The sequence below is a fragment of the Gymnogyps californianus genome, chromosome 14 (genome assembly GCF_018139145.2).
Source record: "Gymnogyps californianus isolate 813 chromosome 14, ASM1813914v2, whole genome shotgun sequence".
Classification (NCBI taxonomy): Eukaryota; Metazoa; Chordata; class Aves; order Accipitriformes; family Cathartidae; genus Gymnogyps; species Gymnogyps californianus.
Window position 1 is genome coordinate 11,630,596 of NC_059484.1, and position 11,848 is coordinate 11,642,443.

At 71.0% G+C, this 11,848-nt stretch overlaps 4 protein-coding genes across 5 annotated transcripts; 3 read left to right on the top strand and 1 right to left on the bottom strand.

The window, feature by feature from the left end:
* Window positions 1-455: 455 nt before the first annotated feature.
* Window positions 456-4,245, top strand: LOC127022163 (lateral signaling target protein 2 homolog). The gene is made up of 13 exons (XM_050905610.1): window positions 456-497; window positions 1,256-1,396; window positions 1,473-1,610; window positions 1,778-1,980; window positions 2,063-2,152; window positions 2,260-2,349; window positions 2,486-2,587; window positions 2,680-2,928; window positions 3,033-3,160; window positions 3,237-3,350; window positions 3,526-3,624; window positions 3,895-4,007; window positions 4,090-4,245. Exons 1-13 carry the CDS (start codon window positions 456-458, stop codon window positions 4,219-4,221), a joined length of 1,641 nt encoding a protein of 546 aa, XP_050761567.1. The 3' UTR covers window positions 4,222-4,245.
* A 1,006-nt stretch (window positions 4,246-5,251) lies between these two features.
* On the top strand, window positions 5,252-6,837 carry MXD3 (MAX dimerization protein 3). Its single transcript, XM_050905215.1, is given in 4 exon segments — window positions 5,252-5,538; window positions 5,651-5,765; window positions 5,890-6,055; window positions 6,132-6,837. Coding segments are annotated over 4 exon segments (678 nt in total). The 3' UTR covers window positions 6,242-6,837.
* Window positions 6,838-6,855: 18 nt separating this feature from the next.
* On the bottom strand, window positions 6,856-8,900 carry PRELID1 (PRELI domain containing 1). Of its 2 annotated transcripts, none has more exons than XM_050905217.1 (5): window positions 8,752-8,900; window positions 8,128-8,353; window positions 7,937-8,050; window positions 7,584-7,662; window positions 6,856-7,107 (listed from the first exon to the last, which is right to left on the bottom strand). In XM_050905217.1, exons 1-5 carry the CDS (start codon window positions 8,841-8,843, stop codon window positions 7,004-7,006), a joined length of 615 nt encoding a protein of 204 aa, XP_050761174.1. In that variant the 5' UTR covers window positions 8,844-8,900; the 3' UTR covers window positions 6,856-7,003. The 2 variants fall into 2 exon arrangements, with proteins under 2 accessions (XP_050761174.1, XP_050761173.1); XM_050905216.1 differs by having other exon boundaries at window positions 6,856-7,140; window positions 8,752-8,896.
* Window positions 8,901-9,086: 186 nt separating this feature from the next.
* Window positions 9,087-11,803, top strand: RAB24 (RAB24, member RAS oncogene family). The gene is made up of 8 exons (XM_050905381.1): window positions 9,087-9,203; window positions 9,496-9,564; window positions 9,681-9,759; window positions 9,891-9,958; window positions 10,075-10,174; window positions 10,617-10,667; window positions 10,767-10,829; window positions 11,344-11,803. Exons 1-8 carry the CDS (start codon window positions 9,087-9,089, stop codon window positions 11,406-11,408), a joined length of 612 nt encoding a protein of 203 aa, XP_050761338.1. The 3' UTR covers window positions 11,409-11,803.
* The last annotated feature ends 45 nt before the right edge of the window (window positions 11,804-11,848 follow it).

Genomic DNA, 11,848 nt, shown 5'->3' on the forward strand with positions numbered 1-11,848 from the left:
GAAGGTTGGGCCCCGGGGGCTGCGGGGAGAGGGGAAACGGGAGGGAAGAGCCAGGGAAGTGGGAGGGGTGGGCCCGGGCACCGGGAGGGGAGAACCGGGAGCCTGGGGGTTGCAGTCGGGAATTGGAGCCAGGAACCGAGACCGGGGAGGGGGAGCCGGGGCAGCCGGCGGGGGCACCCTGCCCGCCCCACGGCGAACCCGCCCTCGCCCGCCCCGCCACAGGGAACCGGTCCGTCGAGCGGCGGCCGCCTCCCGCCACCCGGCAGCGGGAAAGCCCCGGGTCCCGCCGCGGGCCGGGCGGGGCGGTGCGGGGGCCGGTCCGCCGGGTCGTCCCGGTGCCGGGGCTGGGCGGACACCGCTCCGGTCCGCCCCCGGGCGGTGCCCGGTGCCGGCCCGCCCCGTCGGCGAGCGGCGGGCGCGGGGAGCCGGGCGGCGGCAGAGCTGCGGGGCGCGCCATGCTGCCCGCCGCCCTCCGCCGCTGGCTGCGCCGGCCCAAGGTGAGAGCGGGGGGGGGGGTCGCGCCGGGGCCGCCCCCGCCCCGTCGGGGCTGCCCGGGGGCTCCGCCGGCACCGGGCGCAGGGGGGGCGGCGGCCCCCCCCCCCCCCCCCGCCGGGGCGGAGCGGGAGGAGGAAGCGGTGCCCGGCCCCGGGGCTGGAGGTGCGGCGGGGGCGCGGGCAGCGGCGGGCAGGACCGGGCAGCTCAGCGCCCGTCCCGGCGCCGCCTGCTCCCGGGGCGAGGAGATCCCCCCCCGGCCCCTTCCATCCCCCCGGCCCCGCGGGGGTCTGGGGGAGAGATGGGGCGAGGAGCGTCCCTCCGGGCTGCCTGCTCCCCGCCGGGGGCTCCCCGCGGACCTTTCACCTGAGCCGGTGTTTACAGCCGCGCACGGATCCGTGCCCACGCTGCCGGGATGCGGCCGAGCTTGTTCATCCTGCTCTGCCCCTGGGGAAACTGAGGCACGAGTGGGTGGGGACGGCGGCGCTCCCCGGGAGGGCTCGGCCGCGGGCTGCCTGCCTCCCCGCCTGCCCCTGGCACCCAGCACAGCTCGGCCGAGCCGGAGCCACCATGGGGGTCCCACGTACTTGCCCGACTGGGTGTTTGTGGACCCAGGGCTGCCCCACGGGGACTGGCCACAGGGGAGCAAACTCCAGCAGCCCCCGCCCCACCTGGCTGCAGGCACGGGAGATTTGGGGTCCCCCTGGCCCAGTACCCGGAGCCGTGGGGTGCTCCCGCCATCGCCCCTGTGCTCTCCCCACAGCGCTCCGACCCCCGCCTGCTCTCCCAGTTCTTCTTTGCCGACGAGAGGGTGACGCGGGTGGTGGCCGAGATCAATGGGCTGGATGCCGAGCTGGACCCGCAGCAGTACCTGGTGCTCCTCAACCAGCTCCACCTCAGCCAGGTACGGGGGCAGCCCGGGCCCTGGTGTGACCCCGGTCCCCCCGGGTGGTCACGGGTGACGTCCCTGCCCTCCCCAGGCTCACCTGCTGGCCGTCCTGGAGCGGATCATGGAGGAGTGCATCCCCACGCAGCGGCACAGCCGTGACTACCTGGTCAAGTTCCCTGAGGAGCTCTTGGTGGACAACCTGGGGAACCACATGCTGTTTGCCGCAGAGGTGAGCCCAGGGATGCTGTGCCGGGGCGGGCGATGGGGTCCGGCTCCCCCAGGCTGGGGGGCGATGGGCACCAGCCAGGATGGCGCACCCCGCCACGGGCTGACCCTGGGGGCAGGGGCTGCGCTGCCCTGGGCGCTGGCTCCTGACGGCCCCCCTGCTCCTGGCAGTGTCTCCTGGCCGGGACCTTCCTGGAGGTGGAGGAGGCGGACGGGGCGCAGCTGCGGCCCCAGGCCAGGAACCTGCTGTGCAGCCTGGAGCTGGTGCGGACGGTGCTGCGGGAGCAGAGCCTGAGCCAGCCCGGCTCCTACCCGGAGCCCGTCCGGGCTGTGCTTGTCCAGTTTGACCGGCTCTTCGCGGAGTTCGAGCTGAGGTGGGGGCCCGGGTTAGGGTGCTGGGGTGGGAGGGCACTGTGCTGGGGCTGGAGGAGCCTCACGGTTCCCCCATCTCCCCAGCTACGTGTCCTCGCTGGTGGCGGTGAAGTCTCCCGAGGAGATCTACAGGCAGCAGGAGATCATCGTGCTCTTCTGCGAGACAGTGGAGAGGTGAGGGGCACCACGCGCCAGGAGGGGGGGCGGCAGGGACCCCAGCACCGGGGATGGGGCAGCATCCCGGGGTTTGGCCCCACTGTAAGGGTGTGTCCCCCACCCAGAGCCCTGCGCCTGGGCTACCTGACCCAAGAGATGATCGATGGCTACGAACCGCTGCTGATGTTCACCATCCCTCGCCTGGCCATTATCAGGTGAGTGCAGCCCCCTGGAGAAGGGGGTGACCAGGGGCGGCTGGGTGCTCCCTGCCCTGTACCAGCCCCTTCTCCCCCTGGGGAGTTGGGGTCCCAGGCAACCCCCCAACGTGAGTCGGGCTCCGTCCCCTCGCAGCGGCCTCCTCATCTACCCTGAGGGTCCCCTCAGCCTGGAGCGGAGCCCTGAGCAGATGTCCCGGGTCTTCAGCCCCTTCTACAACCTCCTGAAGAAGATCAGGTACATGGCAGGGGGCAATGGGCGCCCGCGGGTGGGGCCATGGGGCAGCAGTGGGGCTGTGACGTGGGGCTGACGCCGTCCCCTCGCTGCAGGGACTTGCTGCGGGTGCTGTCAGCAGAGGAGCTTTGCCTGCTGGAGAGGAGCCTGTGCACAGCTGAACCGGAGGATCCCTGCGGTCCGGCCACCCCCCCAGCTTGGGGGGCAGCTGTGCCCAGAGCGGACCCCCCTGCTCCCTGGTGTCTCCTTGAGGTGCCCCACGCCACCCCACCACCCCCCACCTGCACGATGCGGCTGGGACCCCCCAGCATGGTGGATGACCTGGGCACCGATTGGCAGTGGGGGTGTGTGGCGGGGAGGGAGCGGGGCCAAGATGGCAGATCCCTGCCCGCTGGGACGGGGACTTTTCGCACCACCCCTGGGGTAACCGTCACCTCCCCCTGTGCAGCCCCCAGCCCCCCGGGAGCAGCCCAGGGACAGGGCTCGATGCCACCCCGGGTGCCCGCTGCTCCGAGCTGCGCTCCCGCTACAGCAGCACCAAGGACATGCTGCACACCCTCTTCGTCTGCATCTCGGGTGAGTGACCCTCTCGCCACCCCCCCAGCACCCTGGCCCCTCCCCAGCACCCTCACCCCCCACCCTCCTGGTGCAGGGGTGGCCGATCAGCTCCAGACCAACTTTGCGAGCGACCTGCGGAGCATCTTGAAAACGGTCTTCAAGATCGTTGCCTCGCAGGCAGAACCCTCGGAGGAGCCGAGTGCCAGCCGTGAGTAACCCCCAGGGATGTGAGGGACGGCTCCTCTCTGCCCTGCCCAGCGTCTGTCCCTGGGGAGACGAGGCCACAGCCCCAGACATGGGGACGATGCGGCCACAGTGCCCAGCCCCATGGGGCTGCGCCCAGCCCCGGTTTGGCTGGACCACTGCAGCCCTTGTCCCCGCAGAGGAAGAGGACGGTGACCCGTGTGCGGCAGATGCTCCTCGCGTGGCCGACTGCCCCCTGTGCTCCAGCCCCACAGAGGCTGCCGGGCTCCGGAGGGCAGGTAAGGGGCTGCCCGGGGTGCCACAGCTCTGGGGCAGGGTGCGAGGCTGGGGCTGGTCCTGCCCCCATCCTGCCTGGAGGGGTCTGGCTGCCCTGGGCAGCCCTGGGCACACAGGGACAGTTGCCGTGTCCTGCCTGGGGCTGGCTCAGCGGAGCAGCCACAGGACACCCAGGAGCATGGGTCCAGCCAGGGGGACGGGGACGTTCCTGGGGCCGGGGCGGTGATGGGGGACAGGGCGGGGGGCTTTTACCGATGTGTTTTGCCCAGCAGGCGCCTGCCGCCTGCCCGAGTGGGTGCCGGACAGCACGTGCAGCCAGTGCTCTGCCTGCCGCTCGCCCTTCACCCTGCTGCGCCGCAGGCACCACTGCCGCAGCTGCGGGAAGGTAGGAGGGGGCCGGGCTGGGGCTCGCGGGGTTCCCCGGGGGCCCGGCTCCCCTCAGCCCCATTCCGTCCCTCTCCTGGCAGATCTTCTGTGCCCGCTGCTCGCCGCATGCCGCGGCACTGCCACACTACGGCCAGCTGAAACCCGTGCGTGTCTGCACGCACTGCTACACCGCACACCTCTCGCCCGCGCCTCGGCGCGCCCGGAGCCAGTGAGAGCCCCCCGTGCCAGATCCGCACCCGCAGGAGGCCGCAGAGCTGGGGGGGGGGAAAGGGCTGTTCCGGGGCTGCTGGGCAGCTCCGCGACCCCACGACTCCCCTCGGGGCCGGGTGGGCATGGCGGCAGGACCCCACGCATGGCGACAGCCCGTGCCCCACGGTGGCGGGGCTGGGGCCGCGGTGGGCGCAGGACCGCCTCACCCGGTGCACCGTGGCCGTGCCCTGCTGTCGGTGAGCCGCGTGCCGCCGTGCGCCTGCCCCGCGGCTGGAACTGTGCTTCGTGGTGGTTTTTTTTCTAGGTGAACTTTGGCTGCTGTTGGGCCCGGGGCAGAGTCTCCCCCCCGGGGCCCGGCCTGAGAAGGTGCAAACAGCGCTCACATGACGGCGGCTGCCCCGGGGCCGCCCGGGCCGGGCCGTGCCCGGCGGCTGGCCCTCGCCCCGGGGGCCCGGCGCTCCCCTCCCCTCCCCAGCGCCTCCGCCAGATAGATTTTAATAAAGAGATAAACCCGCCTGGCTGGGCCCTGTGCGCGGGGACGCGGCAGTTCCGGGGCGGGGGGGGCGGGCTGGTGGGGGCAGCCGGCCCGGGGACACCCGTGGGTGCGAGGGGGTGGGGACGGGGGCAGGTGGGCGGCGGGTGCCCCGCGTGGGGTGGGTGGCAGTGGGGGTGCGCACGCAGGCGCGCGGTCCCCGCCTGACTTACGTGGACGCACCCGCGCGCCCCGTGCCGCGCCCGTGACCGCGCGCACACACGCACCGACGCGCCTCACCCCGGGCATGCACGGACACGGACGCGGGCACACCCCTCGGGGGCGTGGCCGAGCGCTGGGGGGCGTGGCCGAGCGCGGGGAGGGGGAGGGGGCGTATCCCGCCCCGTCCCTCCCGCCGATTCAAATTTGAAGCACGCGCTTTCCCGCCCGAATTTGTTTCCCCGCCGCGCCGACGTCAGCGCCGCGGGGCGCCCGCCAGCCAATGAGCGCGCGGCTCGCCCCGCCGCGCCCGCCCCGCCCCCTCCCCTCCCCTCCCCGCCATGGAGCCGGCGGCCACCAGCATCCAGGTGCTGCTGCAGGCGGCCGAGTTCCTGGAGCGGCGGGAGCGCGGGGCGGCCGGTCCCCGGTGCCCGCCGTGCCTGGCCGAGGCCGAGCACGGCTACGCCTCACCCTGCCCCGCGCGGTCCCGCCGGGCCGTGGGCAGCGTCAGGTGAGCGGCGGGGCTGGGCTGGGCTGGGCTGGGCGGATGGCGGCCGGCCGGTAGCGCCCGTTCTGATCACCGGGGGCTCTCCTGCAGGTCGGTGCATAACGCGCTGGAGAAGCACAGGTACCGGGGGCGGGGGGGGTCTGGAAGCGGCGGGGCAGGGAGGGGGCCATGGCCGTGCCTCCACCCCGTGGCTGACCACCGTGTCATCGTCCCCCTCCCTGCCCGGCCGCAGGAGAGCCCAGCTCCGGTGCTGTCTGGAGCGGCTGAAGCAGCAGGTGCCGGTGGGCGCGGGGCCGTCCCGTCCCACCACGCTGAGCCTCCTGCACCGTGCCCGGCTTCACATCCAGGTGAGGGGGGCGACCCTGTCGCCGCTTGGGGGCCCTCCGGCCGGGACCCCGACCGGAGGGCCCCTCAGCAGCGACAGGGCCGCCCAGCTCGGGATCCTGCTCACGGCTCACCGGATCCCTGCAGAGGCTGGAGGAGCAGGAGCTGAGGGCACGAAAGGCCAAGGACCAGCTGCGTAACCGGCAGCAGAGCCTGCGGCGGCGGCTGGAACGGTTGCTCTCGCCCGCCAGCGGGGAACGGGCACGGGCTGACAGCCTGGACTCGTCCCAGCTCTCGGAGCCCTCTGAGGGAGGTGAGTAAGAGGAGGGAGGGTGGGCAGGGAACGGGAGGCTACCGGGGGCCTGACCTGGCCTCTCCCCGGTGCCCAGAGGATGCCGAGATAGAGGTGGATGGTGCGGTGTTCGGCGGGGACCTGCTGCCCGGCTTCGGCACCTGGAGGGACCACAGCTACTCCAGCCCCCGCAGCCCCACGTCCTGACGGCACCTGCTGCCTTCCCTGCACTGCCTGCCTGCCTCCTCCCTGCCTGCCGCTGCCGGAAATGCAGCCTCCGCCGGCCTCATCATGGCTGCCCGGGTAAGGGGCCACAGGTGGGGGCAAGTGCCCGGCTTGGCTCCCCCGCTGCTGGGCCGCTGAGCGGCACCGGCCACGGCGCTGAGCGCACGGGGCTGGCACAGCGCTGTGGCACCCACTCTGCACCGGAATGCGCTGCAAGAGGCGCTGGAAGAGGGCCCAGCTGTCACGGGGACACCCTCCCGCCTCCCCCCGTGCGCCCCCAGGCAGGCTGGGGGCCGGGGTTGCCTGGCACGGGTGTGGGGCAGCGCTGCCCCCAGCAGACACGGCTACAGGAGGGCTCTGCCGCCCCTGGAGAGCCAGGAAGGGGAAACGAGTGCATTAAGCAACCTGCCTTCTCGCTCCCACAGCCGCCCTGCCCTCTTGTACGTACCAGACACTATTCTAGTAAAGGCACTTAGTGAAACCCCTGCTTGCGTCTTGCCTGTGAGCCCAGTGCCCCAGCAGTGGGCCGGACCCTCGGAGCGGCGGGCAGCACTGGGCTCTGCTCTAGGCAGGCCAGCCCCAGGCCAAGTCAGAGGTGGGAGTAAATTCTTTAATGATAATTACATCTCAGAAAGGGTCTAACAGCAGCTGATTGTCAGACTTGTACAGTTTGTTTAAAAATATAAAATCTAAGGAGGCTCCTATCTGTTCTGGTGCAGCCAGCGCTCGCCTGTGCCCGGCCCCTCACACGTACTGCTTCTTCTTGGTGGCTGCCTTGCTCGCCAAGTCCTTGGCTTTCTCCGTAGCAGCCAGAGCCGTCTCCTTGGCTTTCTCGGTTGCTTCCTTCGCTGTCTCCACCAGTGTTTTGGATGGAGCTTCTCCTGTAACATGGAAGTTGTTAACCCAGCCCCAGTGGCCCCCGCCCTATCCCGGCACAGGAGTGCCAGCTGATGCAAGCTAGACCGGCCCCGTCACCTTGGCACAGAGGTGACTTCCCCACACAGGGGGGAAGATGAGCCCGGCGCTCCTGACCTGCGTGCGTCAGGGCACGTCGTGAAGGGGAACTGCAGGCACGTGACTGCTGCTGTGTTACGTCCCCCTCCCGCCTGCACTCCACCCCTGCCCAGCCCTGTAAGTGCTGCCTGGCTGCTCTGCTCAGGACGAGCAGGCTGTGCCAAGACATGGGGGCAAAGGCAAGGGACCAGGATTTCAGAGTCAGATTAGTTCAAGCCGTGACCTGCCCAGGGACTGGAGTGTTCCCAGTGTGACCTGTAACTCCAAGAGACCCGTCCCGGTCAGCCCCAGCCTGCCCTCGGGTGCTCACCTTGCATTCTTGCTAGCACGTATTCAAATCCCTTAGTGCTCTTGGTCACGTTGCTTTTGAACCTGGCCAGACCAAACTCCTGCAAGGGAAAAGTCAGTGAAGGTGCAAGCCCAGCTCCCCGGTCATACGCAGCCCCTGGGGCTTTGTCCCAGCTTGACCAGTCCCAAACATCTGGTGGGCTCGTGCCCACCAGCAGTGATGGTTCTGGGCACCCCAAGATCTCGATGGGGGGAATGAGGGGAAAGGGTGGAAAAACCAGCATCGGGAAGGGGCAGAGCAGGGGGGAGCAGCAGCTTTAAGGCCTCTCCAAAGAGGACGTACACAGCACTGCTCGCGCAGTTGGCAGCGCTCACCTGGACGGCCCGCGAGACGCCAAACAGGCTGGAAGAGACCCAGGCTTCCCGCTTGACCTCGGTCCAGTTGCTGTTCTCCGGGTTCACCTGGTACACGCAGCGCTCCTCCACCACCTGCACGAGGCACAACCCGGCTGTCGGCACTGACCAGCGCCCGCCACCCACCCGCGTGCCCGCCCGGGGGCACCTACCATGAGACGCGCGTGGTTGATGTTCCAGGTGAATGTGGTCATGGTTCGGTTCTTGGGGTCCACAATAGAGTCCTCCAGGATGTAGACGGAGTGGGCGACATTGGCCGGGAAGAAGCGCTCTGCCCACCGGGGCATCCGGTTGGTCTTGGTCAGGAGCCGCCGGGAGAGCAGCTTGTGGTCTGCCGTCACCTCCCGGTGCACGATGTCTTCGGTCAGGACATGTTTGCTAAAATGGGGAGGGGGAAGAAAACATCAGGGCCCGCTCCCGGCCAACACCCTCCCGGGGCCGGGAACCACCAGGCGCTGCAGGGGTGCGGAAGAGGGCTGTGGTATTAAGGGAGAGAGGGAACCTGCTGCCCCCTGGGAACTGCTGGTGCGGGGCACCCATCCCAGAAGACTCTGGAAGGGGGCGAGCAAAGGGCCCTGCCCCCGTGGGACCCCCGGGGAAAGGCGGGGGGGGTGGCACCATCCCGCGGGGGACCGGGGTGGAGGACACGGACCCCGCGGGACCCTTTGGAGGGGGGCAGAGGGCCGCGGCAGATCCCGGGGAGGGCCCTGTTTGGGGGGTAGGGGAGGGCCCCGGGGGAAGCCCTGAGGCGGGGGGGGGGGCCGGCCCCGGCGCACCTGTAGGGGTTGGGGTATCGCTGCCAGAAGGCGGCGAAGACCTGGTCCCAGGGCCCCTTGAGGACGCCCAGGCTGGCGCAGTACTTCCCCATGGGCCGCCGCCGCCGCTCAGGCCCGCGCCGTCGCGCCCGCTCCGGCCCGCGCCTGCTGGGCGGCCGCCATGCGGCCTCTGCCCGCCGCCTCCGCTCGCCCCGCTCCGCCCCGCCGCGCACTTCCGCCTTGCCCCTGCGCACTTCCGCCTCCGACCCGGCCACGCCCCGCCGCGCGCTTCCGCCGCGCCGGCCCCGCCCCGCCCGGTTGCGGCCCCGCCCCGCGGCGGCGGCGGCGGCGCGAGGATGAGCGGGCGGCGGGTGGACGCCAAGGTGGTGCTGCTGGGGCAGGAGGGCGTGGGCAAGAGCAGCCTGGTGGAGCGCTGCGCCCACCGCCGCTTCCGGCCCGGGCCCTACCAGAACGTGAGTGACCGCGCCGGGCACCGGGCACCGGGCCTGCCGTCGGACGGCCCCCCCGCCTCCCCGGGCTGCTTCCTCCACGTCCCCGGGACGGTGCCCCCGCGTCTCCCTCATGTCCCCGGGCTGGTGCCCCCCACGTCCCTCCCGCGTCCTCGGGTCGGTCCCCTCGTTTCCCCGCCGTGTCTCCGGGCCGGTTCCCCGCCGCGTTCCCAGGCCAGGTGCCCGCCGCGTCCCCGGACAGGATCCCCCCGCGTCCCCGGGCCGGTCCCCACCGCTCCTCCTGCTTTTCTTCCAGACAATCGGGGCCGCCTTCGTGGCCAAGGTGATGTCCGTGGGGGACCAGACGGTGACCCTGGGGATCTGGGTAAGCGCGGGGGCGAGGTGCTGTGCCAGCACCCCGGTGCCATCCCCGGCCACCCCCCGGCACGGGGACACCCGAGACCCCCCCCCACCTGCTGAGCGCTTCCCTGTCACCCCCAGGACACGGCCGGCTCGGAGCGCTACGAGGCCATGAGTCGCATCTACTACCGCGGGGCACGGGCCGCCGTCGTCTGCTACGGTAAGGGCACGGTGCCGCGGGAAGAGGAAGGAGCCAGCGGCTGTGAAGGTCCTGGGCTGGGGTGGTGCCGGCACCGGTGGGTTGGGTGCTGCGGCAGGGGGTGGGCGCACACCCTGACCCCTCTACCCCAGATCTCACCGACAGCAGCAGTTTCCAGCGAGCCAAGTTCTGGGTGAATGAGCTGCAGAACTGCGAGGAGGTACGGCCGGGCTGGGGGGCTGGGGGGGGGCTGCGGAGCCTCGCCAGAGGGGAAGGGGAGCTGGTGGCGGTGCCGGGCCCGTGGGTGCGTCCCTCCCGCCCCTCTGCCTGCCGCAGAGCTGCCGGATCTACCTGTGCGGCACCAAGAGCGACCTGCTGGAGGAGGACAGGAGGAAGCGGGGGGTCGACTTCCACGACGTGCAGGACTATGCCGACGGTACGGCCGGGCGCCGCACGGGGCCGGGATGCTCGCGGCTGGGCAGTGCTGGGCAGTACTGGCCCTTCCCGGGCTCCCTCAGCACCAAGTGGGTGGGGGGGCGAGGGGGGGGGATGGAGCTGCTGCATCCACGTGTGCCTGGGAGGCGTGAGGGGCTCTGCCCTTGCCCTGGATCCGCAGCAGATCCGGTTGCTCCAGGCACCAGGGCTCCCTGCGCGGTGAGGCCCTGGCTCTGCCAGGGACCTTCCTGGGCATGGCATGTCCTGACACGGGCAGGCACGCGGCCAGCTGGGCCGAGGGGACGGGAGCGCGGAGCCCTGCACTGGGCCCCTGGCAGCCCGCTGTCGGCAGCCGTGCCCGAGGGGTGACTCCAGGGGGGAGCCGAGCCTGCGGGGCCACATCCTGCACCCGCAGCAGGCGCTAACCCAGGCCCTCGTTTCAGAGATCAAGGCAGAGCTCTTTGAGACCTCCAGTAAGACGGGCCAGAGTGTGGGTGAGTAGCCCCCTCGCTGCCAGCCGTGCCCGAGCAGGGCCGGGGGTTTCTGCCTGGTGGTGGGGCTGCCCACACCCACCCTGCCCACTCTCCCCCCAGATGAGCTGTTCCAGAAGGTGGCTGAGGACTACGTCCACTTCACCGCCTTCCAGGTGATGACAGGTGAGCAGGCAGGATCTGTCCCTCCCCAAGCACCCTCTCCAGTGCTGGGGGGTGCATGTGCTGCTGGGGAGGGTGCGGAGGACGAGTGCTGTGGGGTCTGGCAGGGCCCTTCCTCGCCCCCACCCTCCCTGGGGCCGCTGCGGCTCCATGCCAGGGGTTGTCCCACAGAGCTTGGGTTCTGTTACGGTGTCCTCATCCTGACTCGGGCCAAGCTCAGCACGTCTGCCCAACTGGGCCACAGGTGGCCTTTGGCAAAGGGGCAGCCAGGAGCCTTGCCCGGCTGTGGGACTGGCTGTCAGCTCTGCGCCAGGCCTGCCTAGGCGTGCTGAGCCCAGCTACGCCTCTAGCCCTGGGCCGTGCCGTGGCCGTGAGCCCTGCCACTTCTCTGCGGGGGCACCGAACCCCTCCCCAAGGGACCCGCCAGGGCCCAGGCCTGGGACCGGCAGCTTTTGGGCTCCCACACGGCATCATGGTGTGGACGTGCCGGCAGCCTGCTGCCCCTGCTCTCTTCCAGAGGAGAAGGGTGTCGACCTGGGCCAGAGGAGCGGTGCGTATTTCTACAGCTGCTGCCACCACTGAGACCTCCTGCCAAAAGGGAACCGCTGCTGCTGGCCGGGCAGCCGGCGCACGCCGGACTCCTCCGGTTTTTTACCTGCTGTGTTTTAGCTGTACGGGCCTGTCCGCAACGCGGCAGCGGCGTGCAGCCCCGCGGACTGCTCTCTCCCGGTGTGCGGAGCGGCAGAGGGCTGCCGTGCGGTGCTGCGAGCATCCTGCGGTGCCGGGAGCCGCGGGCCGTCACCCCTGGGGACCCTCTCCCTGCCACCTGGCGTTTGCGGGAGCTGCTTCCTCGAGTCGCTGCTGTGGCCCAGCGGTGGCCGTTAACTTATTCTCTCGGAGATGCTGCCCCATTCTTTGCAGATTTATTTAAGCGTCTTCTCTCGAGGTGTACAATGTAAATAAAACACATTGTGGTCTGAGCTGTCCCCCTGCCTGCGCCGCTGCCGTGCGAGGCTGTCGGG